The 27,920-nt window shown below is 40.5% G+C and overlaps 1 protein-coding gene across 1 annotated transcript; it reads left to right on the forward strand.

Annotated features, from left to right (window-relative positions):
• Positions 1-8,105: 8,105 nt before the first annotated feature.
• Positions 8,106-26,702, forward strand: zfhx3a (zinc finger homeobox 3a). Its single transcript, XM_081372586.1, has 8 exons — positions 8,106-10,811; positions 11,482-11,707; positions 14,878-14,976; positions 15,211-15,332; positions 15,708-15,908; positions 17,499-17,595; positions 17,815-23,133; positions 23,224-26,702. The coding sequence occupies exons 1-8, from the start codon at positions 8,118-8,120 to the stop codon at positions 24,537-24,539; spliced, it is 10,074 nt and encodes a 3,357-aa protein (XP_081228712.1). The 5' UTR covers positions 8,106-8,117; the 3' UTR covers positions 24,540-26,702.
• Positions 26,703-27,920: the final 1,218 nt, after the last annotated feature.

A 27,920-nucleotide genomic window follows, 5' to 3' on the forward strand; every position in this document is an offset into this window, starting at 1 on the left:
TGAAGTTTTGTAAATGTAGGCATATTTATCTTTATGTCCATCTTCGAACAACGACTGGTAAAATTAACCGCTGTTTTGATGCCCAAGTTTACAATTTTACAATTTGCGTTAATTATCTTGAAAATCGTATCCAGTTGCATGTCTACCCAATTATCATCCACTAAATCTATGCAGTTTAAGCATAAATGCACTTTTTACAGTAGCGCTACAAACTTTCCACTAGCCATATTGATTGTCAGAACCTGATTTTTAGGATTTGCAGAGCATGCATGATTATGATCATACGGTTCCTTCTCCAGTGGTGCATAGCTACTCATCATGTGAGTATTAAATATTGCTATAAATGTTTATATTTTTCCTCATCCACCTGCTTCTCATCTCATGACACCTTTGTTGTGTTATCCTCCTTTATTGTTTGTTGTTTATGTGCAGATGTAAAATTGTCCTATAGTCTAATTCCATCACTATATGACCCCCCCAAACACACACACACACACGCACACACACACATACACCTCCCTCCTCTCTTTCTCTCTCCCATCCTGGAATCTTATTGATCCAGGAGGAGCTAATTATCTCTTCCCCTCGTGACTGTGTAATCAGCACATGCGCAGTGTGTTAATTCCAGCCATTTTTTGCACGAAAGTAATTAGCAGGAATAAAGACCGGACTGATTTTTTTTTCACTCTCTCCTCCTTCCTCGAACCGAAGCCAGGGCGCGTCTGTCGTCTGCAGTACAACCAAAAACAAACCCCTTTTAAATGCTTTAAGGAACAGTCAAATACCTCGTTTAACTTCAGCGGCATGATGTGTGAACGCATGCATCCGAGCGAATGGGATCTATAAACGTGTTTACCGGAATACAAAGCGACGCGTCCAAATGTAAGTTTGTATCCGATGACTGTTCTTCATTCTCAGCCTATAGTTGATTCTTCTTTGCTCAAATGTGATTCTTGCTATTTACAAAAGTATAAAGCGTAACAATAACGAACTACATGATTATTTTGCGTCCCTGCTTGTTTTGTTATCGATCTTTACTAGTTGCTGTTATTACATATGTATGACATAGTCGCGAATGTAAAGCGCACCCTATTGACTTTCTTTGATGTCAGTGTCTTTCTCGATTTCAGTTTGAAGTTATAAAGCTCTTCTGGTGTTCTCCTACCTGTTTTCTCCAAGAGTTGTCGCCCTCTTGCTAGTTGCAAAAGAAAAGAAAAAAAGACCGAAAAGCGTAAAGAAACGTCCTTTCTGTGTATGCTTTTGCTCGGACGAGTGCTGTTGTGTAAGTCAACACTGACACATCAGGCTCATTTTCAGAGAGTGTATCAGTATTGACACGCGCTACGGGTCCGTGTAACGATATGAAGGATCCGAACGAAGCCTCTGTGCGTCCTCCGCGTCGCGACTCAATTTCGCGCATGTTTTTTTTTATATATAAAGATATATTTTTAAAGATACGAGGTCGCAAGGGTGTAACTTTTTGTTTTTGCGTCTTAAATGAAGCGTAGATGGTATAAGAGGGAGGATTAAGCTGGCCCTGATTTCCTGGGCATGCTCGGTCAAGCCTGTTTGGACTTGTGTGTGTGTGTGTGTGTGTGTGTGTGTGTTTGTGTGTATGGGTGGGTGGTTGTGTTGTTCCCAGAAGTTAGCGAAAATATGATAAACCCTAAAAGATATTCATACAATTGCACAAAATAATGTATATATATATTTAAATTTCATAGGATGTGCTGTATGTGTTTACAAAGCTAAAGTTATCAATGATAAAAGATTCATAAATAAGGTAAATGTTTGTATTAGGTAGTGTGTTGTAATTTTAATTCATACATTTATAAAAGCAATACAAATCTATAGTATGTCCTCATTTATAAAGCTAGATAAATGTGTTGTGTGTGTGTTTGTGGATGCGCTTGTGTGTGACCAACTGACCGTGTGTTTGGGTATTGTTTTTTTCTGTCCTTTTGTGAATCTGTCACATTGTGACAAATAGTTTCTTTTTTTATAAATTACACAATAGTTTTTGGCTTAATAGTTCAATCGTTTGTTTTTGAGCAGCTGGGCTCATAAAAAATAAGGATGGATTTTAGGCTTGATTTAGATTTTTTTTTTATGCTTCAAAATGTTAATTTAGCTCTCTAAATGTTGGAATATTCAACTTTAGAAATACAATAATCGTTACATTTCTAGGTAAAAATATAGTGTTTGGCCTAAAATAGAGAGATTGCACTGGAATAACCAGTTCTACTGTGATAAACACAGTGTGCTTGAGGAGCAGGTAAATGAAGCGAGCACCGACTCTTTCTGTTGAGAATACACACACACACATACACACACAAATACACAGGAGATGGTGTTGGGCGAAAGAGGATTGTCTCACAGGTCAGAGTTCACAGAGTTAGGGAACAGGGTGAAAGAAAGAAGATGGGATGAAAGGGCACAGCTAGGGAAGAGAAAAGTGGACTCTGCAGGGTAGCGGTGTCAAACAGATAGTGCTTTCATTATAGATAGGGTTTTATTGAAAAAAAAAATTGTTTACTGCATTAGCAAAATTTAGTGGATTTACTGTAAAAAATCTGAATATGCATTCATTTTTTTTTCTTATTCGTATATAATTTGTATTTTAAAAAAGAAATACAGTAGTCCCATTATATGATTTGTATGTTTCTTTTTGTTTATTAAGTGTGTTCGTAAAGTCTTCAACCCTTGCAGGACGCTGTAAAGATTGTGTAGTTGTTGCTTTGTTTGTAAATAAGGTATTGCAACATCTGAATACTGAATTGTGTGCGTTCGTTTGTGAGTCTGTGTGCACACACTGCCTTCAGGGTTTGACTTTTTCTGTTTATCATAATAATAGCTGGGGTTGTGGAGAAGTGAGGCACATCGGCAGATCAGTCACTAAGGCCTCTCAAACACACACACTCGCGCACACACACACACACACACACACTTGCGCGCACACACACACACACACACACACACACACACTGAGCCAGAGAACAATGCATGGGGGCCCAGCCTGCCAGTTCAAATTCTGCTCTCCATCCACGCCTTAAACAGACCTTGTGTGTGTGTGTGTGTGTGTGTGTGTGTGTGTGTGTGTGTGTGTGTGTGTGTGTGCACAGGAGAAACGAGGGTGATCAGTGATTCTGCCTCACCACCGTGTTACTGTCAACTCTCACCAGAATTCACTGCAAATATTGAACTATATTACACTGTCTGCCTTAGTCCAAGCAGAAAGCGGTGTGTGCTGTTTGCCATGGCTGTTGAATATATAGAATGAAGGTATAGTTTATAAAAGGTGCATAAACCACAGTAATGCAAAGGTCAGTGGGTTTGTTTAACACATTTTCTTGGAAATGGACTAGAAATGGAGACAGACAGAGCCTGTAGTGAGAGACAGAGATTTACAGAGTGTTTTCAAATAATGTAAAAAATGTATTTCAATAGGGGTACTATATATGTTTACAATTTTTCTTCGATTAATGGGGAAAAAAGGATGGTATTTGTTGAAAGAAATAGGGAAAACAGCTCTGTATGACAATTTAGTGTCTTTACAGATTTAAATCTTTACATATTTACTCTTAATTTAAATATTATTGTGATGTCATGTTTTTAGTTTGTATCTCCAATAGTAATATTAGTATTTGTTTAGCACACACACACACACACACACACACACACACACACACACACTCACACTCACTCTCTCTCTCTCTCTCTCTCTCTCTCTCTTATATATATATATATATATATATATATATATATATATATATATATATATATATATGTGTGTGTGTGTGGATTTCTTTTCTAGCCAATTGTCACATTATTATTGTTTTAGCAAAAAGGAATTTCTGCCCACTTTTCACAATTCAGTCAATTCCTGGTGGATAAAATAATGCTACTTGTAATATTATTTGTCATCAACCCATTTTCAATTATCCTCCAACAGAATGTAATCTCTTGTCATTTTGTTACAGGTTGCATAAATCATTTGTTAACACCAATGATTAAAAACAAGATAGCAGTAACATTTATTATTTTTCTAGCTAGTCAATTCCATTTTTGTTTTGCATGTTGTTCAGCTCTGCAGGATTATTATATTCATGCGTTTTGAATTGTGATCTAGCTGTTAAAAGGAGTTAATCTTGCACAAATGTTTTCTTTTTCCTTTCTCATTTCACAGTGCATATACTTGGGTAATGAATGCAGGATATTTACATGAATAATCCTTACAGATAAAAGCTTTAGTTACACAGTGGCACTTTCCATTTGATACGTGTGTAACAAGTGCCGCAATTTGACTGAGGAAGAACACACAAGCGATTCCCATGCATTGTCAGAGGCATAAGATCAAGTCAACTCTTTCAGTGTAGCATTGATTTCATAATCCCGCTGGATCTTGCTGCAGTTTAGATCGATACGTTTACATCACGCTCAGACTTTCACACTAGAAACTGAAGCGTGTGTGACTTACTGTAAGCATACTGACAGAATGCATCACTGTGCATGTGTAAAACATTGTTCTACATCTCTGCCTATTGGAAACTTATGTAAGCAAATTAATTTTTTTAGAAGGCTCATTTTTAAGGAGGCAGCTGTCACAACACTGTCATGGCCCTGCCATAACATCAGCATTACCTTTTGAACTTTGACCCTGCATTTTTGTCTGTCACTTCCTTTTTGCATGTCATACAGGAAGTGCATCAGCGTTTTACTTCCTGCTAACGTATTTTGTTCTATGCTGGCTGACTAATCTAGAAACAATGTTAAGGATACAGTTTTCTAAATTACAAGTCATACATTTTCCCCACCACTCTCGCCCTCTCTTTCGTCCACTCTTTCTTTTTTTCTCTCTCTATCATTCTCTCTCTTTCTTTTGAAGTTTTGCTCCTGAATGGGCTAGTGTCTCTAATGGAAATGGGGCATTAAATCAAAGATCAAAGACAGGCGCACAGCAGAGAGGACAGCTGTCTAAATACAGTGGGAGAAAATGTGTCTGTGTTTGTGTGACTGCGAGAGAGAGGGGTGTGGGGTTAGCTGGTTTAAGTTTGGTTTGATACTTTCATTTTTTTAGTTCAACCCTTGTAACAGTTTTCATTTTTTTTTTGTGCTCATGCATTCATGCATGTTGCAAGTGCTTAAAAGGGTGTTCTGTGATGTCTCAGGTACTATGTAGTATAGCCATGTGCTGTGTCATGTTGTAAAACACGCAAGGATTAGGTGTGTTGTACAGTCATATCTATGCAGCAGAATGTTTACTAAGATACTGAGGCAATATTAGATTAGCGTTAAAACGGGAAGCCAAGCCCCTGAATCAGCAATATGTGCTGTGAATTTGAAATCACTCGCTCTAACAAAACGTTGCTTTCCACACAATATCTTTTTTTCTTTCTTATTTTTGTCAGGTTAATCACTTCCTTTCAGTGGTTAGAAAATGTTGCTAGTCAGTCTCAGGAGGTCAAACTAAATATTAAATCAGCTTTTTTATTTTCTATTAAATTTATGTGAACTTTTTCAGTTATCAGTTATCAGTTAACATGAAGTAAACATTGAAGTAGACAAAATGAACAGAATAATGCACAAGAATGAGATGTTACAGCTTTCATTAGGAGCAAGATTAATTGGTGGTTATTAAAAACTTATTTCTTATATTTGTCATTTTTTATAAACTACTGAGGATGGAGTGGTAGTATTTCCTTTCCATACTGTAATATTGTTGTAGAAATTCCCCCAAAAATGTTACCTCTTGAGTGCCATAAATGTTCTTCTTTTTTTTTTTTTTTTTTGCAAAGTGGGAGATTTATGTGGCAACAGGAATTGCCCACAGCATGTGGGTTAATAATAATAATAATAATAATAATAAGTTTTATGTATATAGCGCCTTTCCAGGGCTCAAGGACGCTTTACAATAAACAAACAACAATAAAAGGCAGTTGACAAAGACAGCAGACAGAACAACAGTAGGCAGTAGAGAGTGCAAGTACAGTAAGTGAAAATTGGGTAGATGGGGCGGCAACCAGCAGAATACAAACAGATATAACTTAAAAATAAATAAATAAATAATAGAAAATTAAGAATTATAACATTCAGAAAATAGGTGAGTTTTGAGCATGGATTTGAATTCAGAGATAGTGTTAACAGAACAGAGTGATCGGGGGAGAGAGTTCCACATTTTGGACGCAACAACACTGAATGATCTGCCCCCCATTGAAGCAAGACGATGCCGAGGGACGACGAGAAGGCTGGAATCAGAGGATCGTAAAGTGCGGTTAGGGGTGTAGGGGAAGAGCAGGTTACAGAGATAGGGGGGAGCCAGGCCGTGCAGAGACTTAAAAGTGAGAAGGAGAATTTTGAATTTGATACGGTAAGCCACAGGAAGTCAGTGAAGATCATGCAGAATTGGGGAAATATGTGAAGAACGCTTGGTGTGGGTGAGTAGTCTGGCAGCAGAGTTTTGGGTTAATTTTATGTTGGATAATAACTTAGTCACTTGAAACAAAAGTTTCCTGATGTCATTTCAGTGAAAACAGTTCCCTGTACATGTTGTTGTAGTTGCTGTTGTTGTTGTTGTTTAAGGGTTATTGCTGGTACTGTTAGTGTCAGGGTTAATATTAGTTTTAGTGCTGTTTTGTCTAATTCTCAGCTGACATCTTGGTCTTAATCCACACACACACTTACAGAGAGTAATTGGTTTAAGATGTGTCTTGATTCCAGCTGTGTGCCCCCTATCAGGTATCCCAGAGAGATGGGTAATTAACCTAGCAGCTAATGAGATACATCACTAATTACCCCCCCAACCCCCCCCCCCCCACACACACACACACATGCACACACGGAGCAAAAAAATAATGGATATTCATTGATCTGTACAGAAAGTTTAGTTAGTGTCAGCTTGGCAGTTTGTTTATGTATCTCTAGCGCTCTATAAGCATTTGTGTTTATTTCAATGAGTGGACTCCTATGTATAAGAGCTGTTCATTATTTTTGAAACATTTGGCCTTTTAAGTCCATTTTTTAGGTCCAGTTTGAGCTTAAATCAGGGAACGCATCCTTTAGCCTGGTGTGCTAGCATCCTGCTCTTGCTTCCAGTAAGATGCTTAGCATTCACGCTATTGATTTTCCCATTAGCACTTTAGCCCCCTCCAGTAGAGAGGATCAGAGAGAGCTCAATATAACAGCTTGAATCTCAGTTCAAGAATCTGCACTCTTTAACCTAGAAACTGAGCAATTAGCCCCTAACTACAATCCACAAACTCTGTACTCTCCTCAGACACCTTCTGTGCAAATGTTTGATGTTTTTACACTATTTAGGTGACTTAACTAGATAAATCCAGTAATAACTATAAGCACATTTTAATTATTTAAATATAGCCCACGGTGTAAGCACAAGGCAGGCTTACGTAGCTACATCATATGTTTGTATTTGTAAAATGTGTAACTTTGTGCTGCTGGTACAATTAAAATTCCTTTCCAAATGTGATCCTGTTTCTACTTAGCATTAATGCAAATTGCAATTATTATAGACGCCTAATATAGGTTGAACCCTGTTGTGATAGGCTGCTTTAATATAATTCAATTTAATTCACTTCAGCTGCTTTACTGATCAAGGCCTGTGGGGGCCGTGTCTGGGGAGAAACCTGGGACTAGAGTCAATAGGGAACTTATTCCAGAGGCACTGTCACGGGGCAATCCCCCGTAGACACAGCCCTATGTTCTGCTCAGTTGCCTAAAGGGAAATATAATTCAGATGGAGGGGGATGGGGGAGTCAAAGACAGACAGAGACATTTAATTGAGCAGATCTTGGTGATTCCAGGAATTGTCTCTCATGTAATATTCAGCTCTCTGTAATACAGCTAGGCAAAGAGCTATTGATCACAGTCTAGACCTTTCTCTGTTTTCCTTCATCGTTCCAGAGTTGCTTCTCTCTGAATAGTGACACTAAAGTTTATACTGCTCAAATTTAAAATACTTCATATGTTGCTGTAATTATGAATGGTGCAAGGTGATTTAGAAAATCGTAATGTAGGTGTAAAGTTTGGGTAATTAAACTTGTCTCTCCCTTTCATTCTTTTTCTAGGCCAGGGTGGGATGAACGTGCTCAGTAGCTCAGAGGATGGAGTGTTGTGACTCTGTCTCCAACAATGGAGCCTCTGGCCCCCACACACAGCCTCCTGGGCTCTGCAGACCACTGGCCCCCAATCCACTCCTACTGGCCAGAGATCAAGCCATTCATCGGAGCACAGCAACTCTGTCCATCCAGGATGGACTAGTGGGGCGGGCTGAGGAGGAGGGACTTGCTGGGAGATCTGAAGAAAGATTTAGGGAAAAACAGGTTACTGAATGTTCAACCAGAGAGATGTTAGAGAGGGAGAAGGCAGATGAAGAGGAAGAAGGTGAGGATGTGGAGAGTCCTATCGGAGAGATCTTGTACCAGCCTGATGGGTCTGCCTATGTGACGGAGAGTAAACTCATGAGTGGTGTGCCCTCCTCCTCCTCGTTAGGTTCCCCTTCCTCCATCATTAGAACCTGTTACATTTCCTTGTCTCAAAGCCCCGCTCCACAGATCTTTCGTGTCTTCCAAATGCATAACCTTGACGACAGTGATAGTCTAGCTCTGGTGACCCGCCAATCCAAAGATAATGCTCCTGACGTGGCAGGATCACCAGAGACAGGGGTGACATGGTCTGGTCTAACCAAACCCATCCTGATGTGCTTTCTGTGTCGGCTGTCTTTTGGCCGTTCACACTTGTTTAGGGCTCATGCTTCTCAGCAACACAACATCACCTTCAGTGACGAAGAACAACATCTGCTCTCGTTTAAACACACCTCTGCCATTTTACAGCCTGCCGGCCCAGGCAACCGCCCATTTCTCTGTTTCCTAGAACCAAAAAGGAATTGTGAGTCTGTGGTACCACTTAACCTGGCATCTCCGACCTCTGGGAAAAGCACAGAGGACACGGCAAGACGGAAAGAGAATGAAGAGGCTCTGATCTCTAGGCCAGGACTCCCTATCCTGCCCTCTCCACCCAGAACCTCCCCTGCTACCTCAATACCAAGCCCTGCCAAAGACCCTTCAACCCTGGGAAGAGAGGGCACACAAAGAGGCAAGGAGGACAAGATGAGGAAGGATGAAGCAAGTAGTGAGGGAGGAGAAAGGAGATTGTATTTAGAGGTAGGCAGCACTGTAAATGACAGTGCTCACGGTATTAGCAGCAGTAGCGGACAAGAGCACATTACTGAAGCTGCTCTGTCAAACCAAAGCATTTCAAAACTTCCAAACTCTGTAACAATAGCAACCAGCTTTATGAACAACACCAAAACCCTTACAGACTCTGAGTCAGAGTATGGAACAAGCTTTAACTGCCACGACCCTGCACCTGCTTCCCTTGTTGTGGTAAACCCGTCCACTGTCACTACTACAGAACAACTTGCCAACCAAGAGAGTGCCACAGCAACCGAACCAAATGACCAGTTAGAGAATGGTAGCGCCATAGCAATGGAACCAACCACTAGGTTGTCTGAAGATGACAGACATGCTGTCACTCATTCTGACCTGCCCAATAATCATAGCCATTCCATGTCCCCTACACTGAGTCCTACCTTAACCCAGACTAGTCAGCCTATTCTTGAAGAAGGGCACTTGGACACTGCCTCCAGAAAAAGGCTGGTGGTGGCCATTGACGGAGGCTTTGTTGCCGCTGGGGACGATGTCCAAGGATCATCTTTCAGTTATGCCGTTCAGGCCTCTATGGTACACTCCAGAAACTCCTGCAAGACATTGAAGTGTCCAAAATGCAACTGGCATTACAAGTACCAGCAAACTCTTGAAGCCCATATGAAGGAGAAGCACCCAGAGTCGGATTCTGAAGAGTGTCCATACTGCAGCAGTGGTCAGAGCCACCCACGCCTAGCAAGAGGTGAGACTTATTCTTGCGGATACAAGCCGTTCCGCTGCCAGGTCTGCCAATATTCCACCACCACCAAGGGCAACTTGAGCATTCACATGCAATCGGACAAACACCTCAACAACATGCAGAGCCTGCAGACGCAGTCACATGCACACAGCCCAGCAGCCCAGCCTAATCCTTCAACCCATTCACATCCTACTCTCACTCACCCCACCCAAGCCAACTCCCCCTCTCCATCTAAGCTTCGGGGACGTGCATCGTGGCGGTGTGAAGTCTGTGACTACGAAACCAACGTGGCACGGAACCTCCGAATCCACATGACCAGTGAAAAGCACACGCACAACGTGCTTCTACTGCAGCAGAACTTGGCACACATGCAACGTCAACGTAAGCACAATGCCACTGAGCTTTACCGCCACTGCCAACCTCAGACCAAACTGTCCAATGCCATCGCTTCTCTGTCCTGCAATGAAACCTCTTCACCGAAACTCTTTGAATGCATTCTATGTGGTTGCTTTTCCTGTGACACTCTAGAAGAGCTTAGTCAACACCTGACCATGCAACGGTCATTACCCAATTCCTATTGGAGGAGCACAACTGGAGACACCCATCACTGTCGGCTTTGCCATTATGCCACGCCTTTGCGAGCAAACTTCCAACTGCACTGCCAAACAGACAAACACGTACAGCGCTACCAGTTAGCTGCACACCTACGAGAGGCCAGTAGTCAACATGTAAACATTGAAGAGGAGGAAGAAGAGTGGCGCCTCAGGTGTGTCGCTGCTGGAAGCCAAGTGCAGCTCAGGTGCAATGCATGTGACTACGAGGCCAGCAGCTTGGAGAAACTGAAGCTACACACCATGAACTCCAGACACGAGACCAGTCTGAGACTATACAAGGTAAATCTCACAATTCAAAACCAGATAAGCTATGTGCAAAAAGTCTGAGGCCTGGGATTCCTGTCAGTAAAATCCACAAAAGACCAAGATGCCCGCAGTGAAGCCATTATTCCCCAAAACCTGTAAGGGCTCTGTGGTAATTGAGATATATTGTATGTTATTTTTTCCCTCCCTCTAATGTGGTCCATTAACTCAGCACATCTCTAATCAGTTTAGAGTTCTGTAAAACAAGTGGACTGGTGTTTCTCACTGTGGTTGTGTGTATGTGTTTTTGTGTCTGTGTTCATCTAATGTTTCACTGGATTCATTTGCTTTGAATCTGTCTGCTCAGCTTTCACCAGACCGCAGACAGAGGGAGAGATTTAGCGTTTATTTGAGCAAAGCATGTTAAGTAACATCTACATAGGTGTTTTTACAGGGTTGTATTGATCTATATTGTGCTGTCCACATTAGAGGAAGCCACATATTGATCATTTATGACTATATGGTCAATATATGACTTCCGCTAAAGTACCTTGAGTATGTTGCTGGTGTTGAAATGTGAGTTGGATGAAGTAGAAGAGTGTTTTATTAATTGATAGAACTTCTGTTATCCTTCCTTATATCCTTTCTTTCTGTTTACCCTCACACATCATGGATGATTAATGTTTATCTTTACTCTTTCTCTCAGTATTTGCAGCAGCTGGATGGAATGGAGTCTGAAGATGTCTGGCTGCACTGTGTGCTGTGTGATTTCTCCACTCAGAACAGCCTTTCTTTAGTGCAGCACTCCCATTCATTGAGCCACCAGAGAGGGGAGGGGCTGCTTAGATTACAGCGAATCCAGAAGGGTCTGCAGGATGAGGAGGAGCTTGGTGCCATCTTTACAATCCGAAAAAGCCCTGCTCAAGAAAATGGTATGAGACACACATGCACGATCGCTTTGTTCTGTTTCAATTTACAGAGTTATCTTCAGGGGTTTTGTAAAGCACCAAAAAATTGTTTTTAAACCAGTCAAATTTCAGGGGGGGGGGGAAGCAAAGTCCAACACTCTCATAAGCAGAACACCAGCTTTTGATGCTAGATTAATATTGGGGAGAAAGTCAGGGAGAATTCCTTAAAACCCTAATCAAAAGACTGTCCCTTGTGTGTTGTGCTCATGACGCTCAAGGCTCTAAAACACACAACAGAACAACAGAGGGGGAGGGGCTGACAGATATGCCGAAAAACAAAAAGAATAGGAAAAGGAAGAGGGCAGATATTTACACTGGGGTAATTGAGAAAACCGGGTGGTGGAGGCAATTAGCATTTAGTTCTAACACAGAATAAGCTCAACTAATGAGTTGAACAATAGCCCAACCTTGGCACCCAGCCTGTTTGTATGTGTATATTTACATATGCATTTGTTGTGTGAGAGCGAGAGAGAAAAAGAAAGCAAGTGAGTGTGCCTTTTGTACAGAATAGTAGGAATTGATTTTGTTAATTGACTTGCCAATAATCACATTTGTAACATCTTCACTGGCCAGAAAGAGGCTAAACTAGAGGGTTAGCCAGTCAATGCAGCCAATAAAGGGGCAACCCACTAACGAGGCATGAGTTAATTAACATTCTCAAATTAACATTTTAAAGGAAAGACAGAGAAAAGGTCTGATAGAGATTCCTAAAGACTGACAGGTGTTTGGAAATATTCCTGGTTTATTTTGTGTTAATAAAATGATTTTTTTCTCAGTTCTAACTTTCTAACTAAATTTGTTTAGTAATGTTTTCAAATTAATCAGCAAAAACATTTTTTTTTTTTTTGAAAAACTAATGTAAAACTTCCTAAACATGGTACATTTAAAATAAAGAAAACTGAAATACTGTATAGTAGCGTTATATTCCCGATGAGGAGAAATGGCGAACACACTGGGTACAAGAAAAAGGTTAGCAGTCAGTGTGTCGTGTACAATCAATGCTAAAGTCAGTGAGTGAGAGTGAGTAGCTGTTTCAGTGTGAATTTGAACCTGTAGGAACATCGGATCAGCGCTGCTTCTGACCTGCTGGAGCGCTGCAGCTGAATGGCTGGTTATTGATCTCTTTAGGAACACCAGGGCATTGCCTAATTTATAATCAATACTGGATCAATGCTGCTGAGCATTTGTATATTGATCCCTGGGACGGGTAGGAAGTGCTGATGAAGTGTGTGTTGAGTGTGCGCCTGGAGTGTGTTAGCATGTGTGGGTGCATCTGATCACTTCATTACTGGCCAGAATGACCTCACCACGCTGAGCCACGGCCATCTGTTTTGTCCAAGAAGCGTCATGAACATTCTAAGTGAATGAATCCACATGCCCCCTTTGATTTTTGAAGTGCATTTTCAATGCAACTTCAAAATTAAATAAAATCTTTGTGTCTTAGATAATTAAGTTTCATGATAAATAAGTTGCAGGTAAAAAAAGTGTTTGTCTAAAACATGTTTGCATTTGGTTAAATTTGGCCCATTTTTGCATTATAAATTTGTTGTGCATAATTAAACAAGTTTTGCATAAAATGGATCATTTGCCATTTTGTCAGAATTTGGACATATCATGCAAAACTTTTTGAATTTTCACTAATTAATGATTTCCTTCAGTCCCATACATTTAGTTGCCATTTGATTGATTTTTTAATTTCAATCCCTAAGCTTTTTTTGTTGTGATTTTCCCTGTGAGAAATGCTCAACAATAGACAAATTTTTTTTTGGTCAGGTTCAGCGCGGTGTGTGTGACTGAGAGAATGACTGAGCGAGCGGGCTCAATGGGGCGGTCGTAACTAGAGCGGATTTGACAGTTTCAGGTTATGTGTTCTGTGTTTATGGGTGTGTTGGTTTGATAGGAAATCAATAGCGTGTCTGTCAGGATAATTGGTGTTCAGATGGCCTTTCTCGCTCTCTCTCTCACCCTCTGTCATAATCACCTTCTCAAAGAATTACCAGAAGATACCTCAGCCTGCGTTTGATTGGTCTGTTATGACAACCCTCATGCATTTTTTTTGTCCCCCCCCCATACCCCAACCACCCCCCTGCCCAAACCCACCCAAATCAACTCTGTTCTTTTCCCTTCCCCCCACGTAGCAGAACAATTACTTTGCTAAGAAAGCAGAAAGGCAGAAAGCAAGAGAGAAGAGGATGAGGAGAGGGAGGGAGGGCGTTGAATGGGGTATCTGGTTTAGTGTGTCCCGAGGCTGTGTGTTTTGTACCTACAGAGCTCAGCCGAAGCTTTTAGACGCTGCAAAAGAACAACAGAGCATCATTGCCCTTTTTGAATTTCCATTTTAATGTGTGCGTGCTCTCTCTTTTTGATTTTGGAGTTCATCGGGAAGATAAAAAAATAACAAGCCAAAACTGAAGACTGTTGTCAAAATATTGTCCGTAAATGCCATCCCACATATTTTAGATATGCACAGTCATTTCAGTTTTCAGGGAGTGCTTTAGAAAATGCTTCTTTTAGCAAGAAAGCTATAACTAGTACAACAGACTCAAAGTGAGCACAAGACCTATTGTATAAGATCATTTTTAAAGCCTGTCATGGCGGCATTGTTCGCCAATTTGTGCTTTGAAATGGACTCTTTGTGTGTGACCCTCCTGACCTCTGCTGTATTATCTTCCTCCTGTGACTTTTCAAATCCCCACAGGTCAAATAAAGCTCTGCTGACGCCACTGACTTTAACTCGTCCTCCTTCTGATTTTCTTCTCTCATATCTTTCTTTGTATTTTTACTGTAGAAGATCAATATTTAACTTCTTTTGAGTGAATCCATAGGAGATTTTGTAGATTACTAGCTAGTGTTTTGTGTCGGTCTGTCCGTTAATGTTTTGAGCAGGTTGGTTGGGTTTCACTGAGCTAGTGTAGACTGACCCCTATAGGTTTGAATGTGTTCCTGCATTCAACCTTGTTTTGCAGTGGCACATGCACGCAAGATATTTCTGCAATGACCAATTGCCTAAAAAATCAAATAGTTGGACTGATAATTTAAATTGCAAAGCATATAGGACACAAACAACCTTGAGTGTGTACATATGAATTTGTCTATTGTGATGTGCTTACTGAATATATATTTTTTCTCTTCAGCTCTTCAAACAGATCAGAATGGGATGGAGTCTCCCACTGAGGATACGGCTAACCAAGAAGACCTAAGTAAACATGGAGACATAATGAGGAAAAAATCAGGTCTTTACCAAAATTATTGCTACAGTGTTTTTTCAGCTGGATTCGCTTCGGGACCCAGATTTTACATTAGATGCTGTGGTGAACCCACACCAATATAGTTTAATTTTGGCTTATATTTAACACCATACCGCTAATTGCATTATTTGGGAACCACTGTTTAACAGTAAGCTTAGTGCGCACAATAATGTGCGCCTCTTATAAATGATCTGTTTGCTTTTATTTTTTTGCTAGTAGAAGGATTTATTCAAACAGAGGCAGAGCAAAATGAGTCGTCTTCAAGTCCCAAGCGTCCCTCATCTGGATCTGACGAGTCAGATGACCTCTCTCCCTGCAAAAGGCCACGAATACAGGAAGAGGTCTGCAATGCACTCTGCACTATTTTTTTTATTTATTATAAAATATAACCTGGTTTTGCCATGTTTATTTTACAAGTTCTTTAAAGTGCCATAAGACCACTGATGCCTATTCATTTTCTGTACGACTAGCAGAATAATATAAACAACTAGCTGTGCAAGCCCTAGCAAATACAATGGAATAATAATATGGTAATCATTTAATTCTAATTTAATTAAATTACTATTAACTTAATTGCTTATTATACCATAACTATACCATTGTGCAAAAAATAAGAAACACAAAAGAAACAAAGCCTAATATTATTTAAAGGAACAGGATATTGCAAAGACAGTATGTAATTCTTGTACCTCTGTTGTTTGTTTCCTTCCATTCAGATGCGACAGTGTCCATTCTGTCGGTTCCGTCATAGTGATATTGAGCGTCTAAGGAGTCATGTGATGAACCAGCATGCAGTTCAGCCTGCTCCCCGCTGCCCACTGTGCCAAGACACACTGCACAGTATTGCCCTCTTGCGTACCCACCTCACACAGCTGCACAGTGTCACTGCAGACTGCACTCAGAAGCTCATCAACACGGTGAGAGGGAAAAAAGACAATATGCATATATCATGTAGATTCAGTATTTTAGTGCTATATAGTTTGTAATTTTTTTAGTGCTTTTGTAAAGAATTAAAGCAACCAATGATTTAAACAGTAACACGTGTCCATTCCAGCAACAAATCTCTTCTCTTATTTCTGTTACCTAGTAAAAACATCTTAACTCTCTTTAAGATCAACTGCTTGGGCTATTAAGAAGACAATATGTTTTGAATTCGTTTTTTTTTTTTTTTTTTATCCCTTAGGCAGTTTTTACTGATGTCAAAGCAGGATCTATTTACAATTTTTTATTTTTACTAGTAATGGGGCAGGCCAAATAATCAGCTGATATTTGGCAATTTTTAAAGTAAATTTTGTATTGTGCTTGTTTAAATTCTGCAATTTTGTGTAGCCTGCATCTTAGTCACTATTATTACTTGTGTTATACTAGCCGTCAGCCATGCTGCTTTCTAGATATTGATTTTAAAAAACATCAGTGGACCCCTATTTTTTATATATGGGGTAAAAATGGTATTAAAGCAAGAAAATGTTCAGTACAATGTGCATGTGTGTATAAGGAGGGGTGTTTAGACCCTCAGTGACTCCAGCACGAGCAAACGGAGACAAGTAATGACATTGAGTTGGGGGAGGGAAGAGGTAGCTGCCTCAGATCCAATGAATATTAAAATTAGCTTTTTTTATCTGCAGAATATAAATTGATACTAATGCACCCAGAGCTTGTTTGAACCAGAAGCAGACATGCCTCACTGTTTCTGAAAGGTTGGACATTTTTTGCCAATTCAGTCAGCTTGCGCTGAGTGCTTTTTCTTGCGTAAAAGGCTTTTCTGTCTGTCTTTCCATTTCATGTGTTCTCTCCTCTCCTCTCCTATCTTTCTTGGTCCTCCTTGCCCTCTGTTCTGCCATCTCTCTTGATTTCTCTCTTCGGCACTTGCCGTTCCTCTCCCCTTCCCCAGCTGAACTGAAATACAGTAATGAAAATAATTGTGCTTCATTAGTTCTGAGCCAGTGCTAGGTGATTTTCGTTATGAACCGTGCCTGGTAATTATGTTCTAAATTAAATGTGACCTTGAAGAGGACTTGTGTGCTGCTTTATGTCCCTTCAATACAGCACTTTCCTGAAATGGTGTGCTTTGTGATGGAAATAGCAGCCATTTTGTTTGGTTGTTCATCCCTCCCTCTCCCCCGTTAAAGTTGCATTGATTTACACATTTTAAATTTGAGTGGGTACAGGAGGAAAGAAGGAGAGGAAGATAAGTAAAGTGGCTTTTTTACATCCAAAGTTAGCTAATTGTGTTGTCATGGACCAAAGAGGGCTTCCATTCATACTTAACCTTTGAACTGCTTTAAGTGTTGGTTCATGACTGCGATTCCATTTTGCCTTCTAAAGTTAAGGGTCTGTTCTCTTGCACGATGCATCGTTAATGCACACGTAGCAGGAACACAGCATAATGACCAATCATTTTTAGAGATAACAATCAAATGACTTAATAATGAGATTTTTGTGGATTAATTAATCCACAAAATGGATTTATCAAACCTATTATGATTTCTTTTTTCCCTTGTGATCAGATGATTGCTTCAGACGTGCTGCCAGAGAAGATGTTTTTACCAGTGAACAACTCGGATACACAGCTGATAAATGCTAATGAAACAACGAGACTGGATGGTTAGTATAAATATTATAATTTAAATACATTTTATAAATAAATAAATTCTTAATTTTTCATCATTTTAAAATAGGTTGACAGTTATGATCTGACTCAATAAGTAGTCCAAAGGTGATTTATCAATATTTGTGCTTGGTTTAATTATTAAATTATGATTGTTCTAATTAATTTAGCTTCATTATGTATTCACAGCCATTCTTTTTCTGTTTATTCTTTAGAAATGTCAACCGATGCTGAACCTGAGAGAGGTACCACACCTCACTTGGAGGCAGCACAAATCTATAAACAACCATCAGAGGATGCAGAATCCACAAAGGAGAACAATGCTGCTTTTCCTTGTTGGCAGAAAGGCTGCAACAAAGTCTTTACATCCTCAAGTGCACTCCAGACACACTTCAACCAGCTTCATAGCCAGAAATCTCAAACGGCAATATCTGATCGCCACATTTACAAGTACCGGTGTAATCAGTGCAGCCTAGCATTTAAAACCCCTGAAAAGTTGCAACTGCATTCTCAGTACCATGCTATCAGAGCTGCCACGATATGCTGCCTCTGTCAACGCAGTTTTCGTACAATGCAGGCCCTTCGGAAACACCTTGAGACAAGCCACCTGGAGCTAAGTGAAACCCAGATACAGCAGCTTTATGGTCGTTTAATGATGAATGGTGATACCCTGATCTCCGCAGACCAAACATTTGGTGAAGAGGAGGGATCACCAGAAGAAACTGAGATGAAAGATGATGAAGAATGTGATTTGGAGAAAAAACTAAGTCCTACAGACAGTGATTCAAGTTTGGTGAAAGATAATGCTGAATGTGACCCCAAGCAGCCTGTTTTTCCACTTAGAAAGGGCCCGAATATTACAATGGAGAAATTTCTGGATCCATCAAGACCTTTCAAATGTACTGTTTGCAAGGAATCTTTCACACAGAAGAATATTCTCTTAGTTCACTACAACTCAGTGTCACACTTACACAAACTTAAACGGTCTCTGCAGGACACGTCAACTGGATTGCAAGAGCCTGTCAACAATGCAGACCACAAACCATTTAAATGTAGTATTTGCAATGTAGCATATAGTCAGAGTTCAACCTTAGAGATTCATATGCGTTCTGTCTTGCACCAGACAAAAGCTCGTTCATCCAAGCTTGAAACATCCACTTCTAGTTCTGAATCTGTTGGCCCTCCCCCAGGCAAGGCATTGTCCAGCACCCCTGCAACCATGAAGCCTGCTACTTCCATGAACAATGCTGATCTAAGCCACCAAAAAAACACTGAACTCAATGGCACACCTGCAAACCCAGACACCAACCATCCTTCCACATCTGACATGAGGAAGAAGTTGGTAAACATGATTGATTCAGCTACCAAGCAACAACAGATGTCATTACAACAACAACAGCAGCAGCAGCAGCAGTTAGTCCAGGCTCAAGCCCATCTCCAGCAAGAGCTCCAAAAGAACGCTGCTCTTCTTCAGTCCCATTTATTCAATCCTGCACTTTTACACCCTTTTCCTATGGCAACAGAGGCTCTTCTTTCAGTGCAGCAGCAACAGCAATTGCTTCTTCCTTTTCTTATTCCAGGAGGAGAATTCCGCATGAATCCAGAGGTGAACCTTAAAGGCTCTGGTCTAAACTTAAGCACATTAAAGCCTATTGTAAATGAGGATACTGCTGAGTCTTCTAAAAAAGATGGCTCGAAATATTGTTCTAAACAAAAACAAAATGAAGATCTTGTAATTCATCCTGAAATTAATGAACAGAAACTGACCAGTGATCCACTGTGTGAGAAGGATGCGGATGAACTGAACTGTAATGAAGGATCAAAAGAAATGGATAATGTGGGTATCGGAGAAAAAACACATCATCCCAAAACACAGGAAAATGAAGATGTAAACAAAGAGATGTCAACCAGTGGGAAGAGTTTTGATGAGTTTCTTCCACCCAGAATAGCCCATGATGCCCCTGGGAATGCTTCAAAGGCTTTGCTTGAAAACATTGGTTTTGAGTTAGTCATGCAATTCAATGAAAATAAGCAGCGATTTCAGAAAAATATTACTGAGGCGATACCAAATGGTGGGGATGTGACTGACACCAAAGAGGTGGATCATTCAGAAGGCATGGAGAAGCTAGAGTGTGAGTCCTGTGGAAAGCTTTTTTCAAATGCACTGATTCTGAAGAGCCATAAAGAGCAGATTCATCATTCTGTTTTCCCTATCAAGTCATTGGAGAAATTTGCCAAAGACTATAGGGAGCAATATGACAAACTGTTTCCATTGAGACCTACAACTCCAGAGGCTTCTCCTGTCTCATCCCCTTCTCCTACACCACCTATGATTCCCAACCCTTCAGTGCAGCAGCCACAACAGCAACAACCAGTGCAACCAATTGTTCCTGTCTCTACACTCAGTCCTACTCCTGCTACTGTTTCCATTTCTCAAGTTAAGGCTCCATTAGCTCAAATTCCCTTACCCATGGAACTTCCACTCTTCCCCCCACTTCTAATACCCCCCATATCTTTGCAATCTTTAACTCATCAGGGCCCTGTCCATCTGCCCCCAGTGGAGGCCGGTTTGAGTTCTGATTTGACGCAGATTTATCAACAACAGTTAACTCCATCAATGTTACAGCAGCAAAGTAAAAGACCTCGAACCAGAATCACAGATGATCAGCTTGTAATTCTGCGTCAGTATTTTGATATCAACAATTCTCCGAACGAGGACCAAATCCATGAGATGGCCAACAAATCTGGTTTGCCACATAAAGTCATAAAGCATTGGTTTCGGAACACTCTATTCAAAGAACGCCAGCGCAACAAGGATTCTCCATATAACTTTAGTAACCCTCCCATCACAACACTGGAAGATGTAAAGGTGGATTCTAGACCACCATCTCCTGAACCACTAAGACAAGAATTTTATGGGGGTAGGAGGTCCTCAAGAACCAGGTTTACTGACTATCAGCTAAGATTACTGCAGGATTTTTTTGATGCCAATGCATACCCCAAAGATGATGAGTTTGAGCAACTGTCCAACCTCCTTAATCTTTCCACCCGTGTTATTGTGGTATGGTTTCAAAATTCCAGACAAAAAGCTCGGAAGAACTATGAGAACCAAGGAGATGGAGGGAAGGATAGTGAACGCAGAGACCTATCCAATGACCGCTACTTTCGTACTTCCAACAACAATTTCCAGTGTAAGAAATGCAACATAGTCTTTCAACGCATTTTTGATCTAATTAATCACCAGAAAATGCAGTGTTACAAAGATGAGGAGGAGGAAATGCAGAACGATCAGAATGACATTTCAATGGATTCTAAGACTGAGTGTCATAGTCCAATATCTGGACCCTCTTGTTTTACACAAGCAAATTGTTGCTCAAGCCCCTCCAGTTCATCTGGTTCTAGTACTAATGTGAAGTCCACTGATTCTGAGCATATGCAAACAACTAGTCTTTCTAGAGAGCTTAAACAAGCAAATGAAGTATCATCTGACCCTAAACAGGCTGTTAGTATCAACACTGAGTTTGAGGAATTAGAGAACAGAATGCAGCAGCCAAGGCCACTCTGTGAGGAGAACCAAAATGTAAGCACAGAGATTCACTCTCACTCTCCTCCTAAACAGCAACAGGTTTCCAGCACATCTGAAACAAACCCAACTCCTTCACAGAGCTCCCAAAAGATTTTTAGTCCTTTAGAGATTCCTTCATCTGAGCAACAATTGCAACAGAAACCAGCTCAGGATATGAGCCCTTACCACTGCATCCAGTGTAAATTGAGCTTCCCCTCTTTTGAACATTGGCAAGAGCACCAGCAAATGCACTTCCTTACCCAAAGTTACTTTCCCAGCCCACAGTTCCTCGACCGTCCCGTCGACATGCCTCTAATGCTGTTTGATCCTGCTAATCCCCTACTTGCGAGGCATCTACTTTCAGGAACAATTTCCCAGATAGTGGCAAATCCACCAGCAGTGACAACCATTCCAGATTCAACAATAAACTCTTTGAAGAGGAAACTTGAAGAGAAAGCAGGAACCAGTTCTATGGAGAATGATTGGGAAAATAATGGGGAGGAACCCCAGCGAGACAAACGTATGAGGACCACCATAACACCAGAGCAACTAGAGGTTTTGTATCAGAAATACCTTTTAGACTCCAATCCAACACGCAAGATGCTTGACCATATCTCTAACGAGGTCGGTCTTAAGAAAAGAGTAGTTCAAGTCTGGTTCCAGAACACTCGAGCTCGTGAGAGGAAAGGCCAGTTTCGGGCATTGGGACCATCTCATATCCATCGTCGTTGCCCATTCTGTCGAGCTCTCTTTAAAGCACAGACTGCTCTTGCTGCTCACATACGTTCACGTCACTGGCATGAAGCAAGGAGTGCAGGGTATAGTATGGCGATATCTAGTATGACTCAAGATCAGGAAAGTTCTCAATTTAAATCTGATCTCTTTGATTTAGCCAATTATTCTCAGTTTTTGAGCTCCACTGATGATGCAGATTCTCCAGCGTGCAAAAGCATGGACCTGTCTTCACATCAGCAGCGTCTGAGCCCAAAACCTATAAAAGGTGAGAGCATGGAAGATTTTGAGATGCCTTCCATGTCAGTTTATCAGACTTTTGAACAGAGCAAGCTGAATAACTGTGAGGCTAACACAAACACAACCCATGACCATACAACTGATGAAGGAAATGACTCTCTAGAGGGTAAACATGGCAGTATCGACCACATGTCTCCCGGCACTGAAAGGGAGGCTTCTTCTGAAAGTGATGAAAAGATGTCTTCTGGATTGGTTAGCCCTGCAATGAGCTTTAATGCTAAAGATTTTGATAATGATTTAGTCTTAGATTACAGTGAAAATTCCAGCCTGGCTGATCCAGCTTCACCTTGCCCTGGTAGCTCCAACAGTCAGAGCTTTGATGACAGATATAGCCAAAAACGCTACCGCACTCAAATGAGCAATCTGCAGGTGAAAGTGCTCAAAGCCTGCTTTAGTGACTATAAAACCCCAACAATGCTTGAGTGTGAAGCCTTGGGCAATGACATTGGACTTGCCAAGAGGGTGGTTCAGGTGTGGTTTCAGAATGCTCGTGCCAAGGAGAAAAAGGCGAAGCTTAGCCTTGCAAAGCAGTTTGGTACAGAGAGTACTTCTATTGATAGACCTAAGACTGAATGCACTCTTTGCTCTGTTAAATACAGTGGCTGCTTGTCTATTCGTGACCATGTCTTCTCCCAGCAACATCTTGCTAAAGTTAAGGAGGCTCTGGGTGGCCAGAGGAAGAGGGACAAGGAATATTTGGGTTCAGTATCTGCTCGCCAGCTGATGGCTCAACAAGAGGTGGATCATCTAAAAAAAACAAGTGATGCTCTGGGACTTGTCCAACCACAAGCTATACTGAGCTCAGTGGGTCTCAACCAAACTGCCCTTCAGTGTCTGAGTCAGTCTCCAATGTACTCAAGTCTGCAGACGCAGAACACTAAAAGCATTCGAGGAGGTAACTGCAAAATGACTGATGGTTTTTCTTCCATAAAAACAGGTATGTCTAACCTACACTTTGTTTTTAATTAATTTACTTAAAATTCTGATCTTTTGAAATTCATGCTTTTTTCTTAATTCATTATCATAGAAGGTGCCAGTGACCCTCCTGTAAATGAGCTGACCCACAAGCCAACCATGACGTCCTCTTCTGCCATATCAGCTATGGATGACAAAGATGTAGTTAGCACAACCAACTCTGTCTTGACCCCAAAGACCACAGAACAAGAACTTCAGTTACCCAAAGAAAACGACACTGGAAGTAACAGGATTCCCACAAACAAACATGACAGTTCTCCATTGGGAAATGCTACTCGTGCAAACTCTTCTTGCAACAGTAAAGAGAAGTCAGACTCTTCCAGACCAACAGTATCTACTCAAAATACTGGAAGGGAATATGCCATAGACCCAACTCAGCTACAAGTTCTTCATGCGGCTATGAAAACTGACCAAGCTGCTCTGCTCCCTAGTCCTCTTCTGCCCTGTCTGATGCCTGGCTTCCCTCCACTTTTTTCTGCCCATATTCCCACACCTATGCCTGGAGGCCTCCTGCAGCCCATGTTTGGCATGGAAAACATGTTCCCATATGGTCCAGTCTTGCCACAGGCTCTAATGGGGCTATCCCCGGGCTCCATTCTCCAGCAATATCAACAAAATCTGCAGGGTGCACTGATGCAACAAAGACTGCAGCTGCAACAACAGAAACAGTTAGTGCAGCTACCAGATAAACCAAAACCTAGCCAAATCTCTGCTCGCCTCCATGCAGAAGACACCTTTTCATCCAAACGTGACAAGAAGCAAGGCACACTCAATGGCACAGATTCCCCCTTCATAAACTCTGTCAACACAAAGCAGCCAGATGTGAATAGCAACTTTCTTCTAAGCCACTGTATTGTTTCCAAAACAGAGTGTAGAACAGAAGGCAAGGATGGTCATCTTTATGACTGTCTCGCCTGTGAGGTGTCTCTCACTGGGAATGCAGAGCTCATCAAACATCTTGAGTTCCCTCAGCATAGACAAAGAGTGGCAGAAAGACTGAATGCCAAAGAGCATGCTTCTCAATTACCTCACATCAGTCCCTCATCTACCTCTCAGTCAAACCCATCCAGTGAACAGAGATCCTCTTCAACGGCCCAGTCTTCTTTAGGTACTCCTTCTGAAACCTCCATCCCTACCCCAACCGGTTCTGACCAGACCAGTAGACATCTCCAAAGCTCAACCCTGACTTCAGCTTTACCTGAGGCTTCCCAAAGCTCACAGGCTTCTCACTCACATCATGTTCTTTCGCCTTCAAATGTTACCTCAAGCCTGACAAGCCTTGCAAAGACATGTCACACAAAACCAATAGACTCTGTGGATGGGCGTTGCGACGGCAACGAGTCAGAGGAGGGACAAGACTCGACATAATATATTGGAGCAAGAGGTTTGATAAAACTTGTTTTTATGGCTTTGAAGCCTCAGAATAGACTCCATGGAATAAAAAATAACAAGAGGAAAGTAAAACAAAATGTCTCCACTGTAGATTACACTGGGGGGGAAGATATGACCCAGAGCTAGTTTGGCAGACTGTTTTAAAAGGACAGAATCCTGTAGGATCCAACTTGCATTACCAGTGCTTGTAACCAAAAACAAGTGTCAGTAGAATGTTCTTTTCCATTTCAAAATGCTGGTTTTTAACAAAAACTTGAGTATATGTAAACTGTTTGGAAACTAAAGGGTGCACAGCTAAAGACTGGTGAAGAACCTGAGATGGTTTCATGATTACTTAACTAACCAAAAGTCTGTTTAAAACGTGTAAGTTTTAACAGACACCCATAAAACACCCACACTATTTTTTTGCCCTGTCAAGTGTTAAAATATTATATTATTGGCTTAATGAAGTGATGTAATGTTTTTTGATGTTGTCTTCTCTCAGGTCAACAGCTCTCAATTTTGTTCCATTACAAGACATACCAATAGAAAATATATTAAGCCCAAAAGAAATGTGTAATGAATGAAAACGTACAATTCTGATTTGTATTCAAAGTCCTGAAACTAAGCTAGTAGATGTTCACTTTTTTTTCACGGACATGTATTTGTCCAGACACAAAGCGTATTGCAGACTGTTGTAAATTGTGGAAAAATATCATTTAGGTTTTTTTTTTTCTTTTTGAAAATTGACAAAAACATTCTGTGTTAATGATAGATAAATGTATGAGCATTTTGGTGTTGCGTAGATTGTTGAATTCAGATGACTTAATTGTATGGTAGGTTTAAAACAAATGACTTGTATATTTAACTTTTGTATTGTCCCAGTCAAAGACACTTGAGGCTTTTTAGCCATGCTCATGTTAAAACATAGCATTTACCCTCTAATGCTGTTGAAAATTGTCACTGTACAACCAACTTCCTCTCCTGCACTGAGCCAAGTTGAAAGACCCTATCTGTGTATGAATTAGATCGATGCACATCTATAAGATATTTTCTATTTTTGTTGTCTTTTAAACAGAGCATTTCGATTGTGCACTTATTTTTTTTCTTCTGTTGCCTTCAATACTGTAATTTTACCTAATGCAGTAGTTTTAAATTTTTCCTTCAGCACACAGTAATTTTTTTTCTTAACATTTCTGCACTTGCCATGACTAACAATAATAACAATGACACTATTATGAAACAATAATAACTTACAGTATTGCTTTAATGGAAAATCCAAAGATAAAGTAGTCTTACCATTGGTGCATACAAAAAACTTTATACTTTAGAAAATATTACTGTTTTTAAGGAATGGAAATCTTTTTAGATGATGGAGCCAGCTACTGTATTAGCTAACTTATTAGAACATTTGTGACCTCATATATGAAACAACCAGAGAACCAAAAATAAAAAACTAAATAGAAAGCTTACTCTGAGGATATGGGAGGGACAGCACTGTTGTGCAGCCATTGTAGTTTGTATTATAGAGGTGAACTCACATGGTTTGCTTCTCTGTGTCTGGCCTTTTTGTCTGGTTATCTCTTCTGATTTCATTTCTTATTGTTTGTTCTACTAAATGTACTGGGTCTAATTGTTGAGGAAATAGAGTGTGCTGCTAATGTAGGTTTGTACTAAGATGCATGCTTGATTTTGCTTTTTGCTGAAGCTTTAATGACGACCGTCAGTAGCCACAAACCCTATCCCTGTTCCACCGCAGTTCTGTCCACACATGACTGTGAAGACTGTGACTCTCCATGAACTACATTATGTTCTCCTCTTAGCCAACCAATGTTGAAACCAATGATGATATATTTATACAAAGTTTGCATTCCAAATATCACATTTGTCATTTGAATTGATTGTTTTCTTTTTTTGTTGATGTTGTTGTTGTATTCTGCTTCTAAGGGGACTCACTGTAACGTATTCTCTCACTCCTGAGTCTGGACCTTCTGTGAGAGACTGTTTTCTCTGCGTGCTCCTGGAAATGTTATTACTGTAGCGATCGCCAAATAATGTACATTCATGATGCACTTGTGTTTATTCATGTGACTCACTGGGCTAATGTCTCCTGTCCTCTTATATACAAGCATTCAAAGTGAATAAAATCTGTTTCCTTTTAATAATTTGGCATGTCTCTCTATGGTCCTCGGAGCGGCCAGGCAATCTTTCTTTTTAAAAGATTTATTTTGACTCCCCTGTCTGACAAATTGAAGGTTGCAAATAACATATTTTCACTGAAAATGCACACCAAATTTGTAGTGATCAAAGTTCTGTGATTTGATCATGTGCATTTCTGTTATGTCCTTAATCTGATTGCATACACCCTACTCTGCTGAGGCAGTGTAAAGGAGACGGGCAATCAGCCAAAGCACTAGAAATCAATGGAGGTTAAACGAGACAAAATCAATGCAGCTAAAGTTCAAACTGAGATTCAAGTTCATGTGTATTAGCAAGAGACTGCATTGATATCAGTGTTGGCTTGTGCTCTATTTTTTTGTTAGAGGATTAAGCCTTATACTCTGCAAATAATCTTCCCAACAGGGAAGCTAGACGTTCTCAATGTTGGTATTATGTAATGTTAAGGAAAGTGTTTGTTTTTTAACAAGCTGTTTTTTTAAGTACTTACAAAAACATTCTCACATATTTAAGGGATAATGTAGAGTCAGCTGGTCATTATCACAATTAATGCCAACAGGGTGATCAGGATCAGTCTTGTAGCATAAAGAAGTGGTTTATTTTGCCATATTGACCAGATGACTGTGTATGAGTTGTCAATTAGTGTTTCCATGCCACAGTCTTTATTCAGAAATGTTTGATTCACCAGTGAGTCAGGGACTGACCAATCAGGATGGGTAAGAAAAATAACCATTCTACTTTTTCTTATAGTTGCCACAATAGTAATGTGGGTGGTTTACCATATGAAGCAGTATTTTATACTTTTTATTTTATAGAATGTCGTGTTAGTCTACATAACATATTACAATGTCTCCCCACCCTTAGCCAAAATATGTTTGGAAAATGTTTTAAGAATTTTTTTTTTTAAACGGAACGGGACCATTTGATTGGTTGATTATAATGGCCGTAGTTCTGGTTTGTCGCATTACGTCGTTCACTTGCAATGCAGAGGGGCCGAGCACGTGTGTAATTTGTGTATGGTGCTGGGAGATGAGGACTAAATTACATCACGTCTCTGAATGATTTCTGCACATCTTATTACGAGAGATAGGCTACGGGAAGGTGATGGGCAGAACTAACCCGCATATCTTAAGAAGCACGAGAGCTGTTTGATTGCGTTTCGAGGGTTCATTTTAGACAGTCGTGGCCACGATTTTTTTT

This window comes from Scardinius erythrophthalmus (genome assembly GCF_964197995.2).
Source record: "Scardinius erythrophthalmus genome assembly, chromosome: 8".
NCBI lineage: Eukaryota > Metazoa > Chordata > Actinopteri > Cypriniformes > Leuciscidae > Scardinius > Scardinius erythrophthalmus.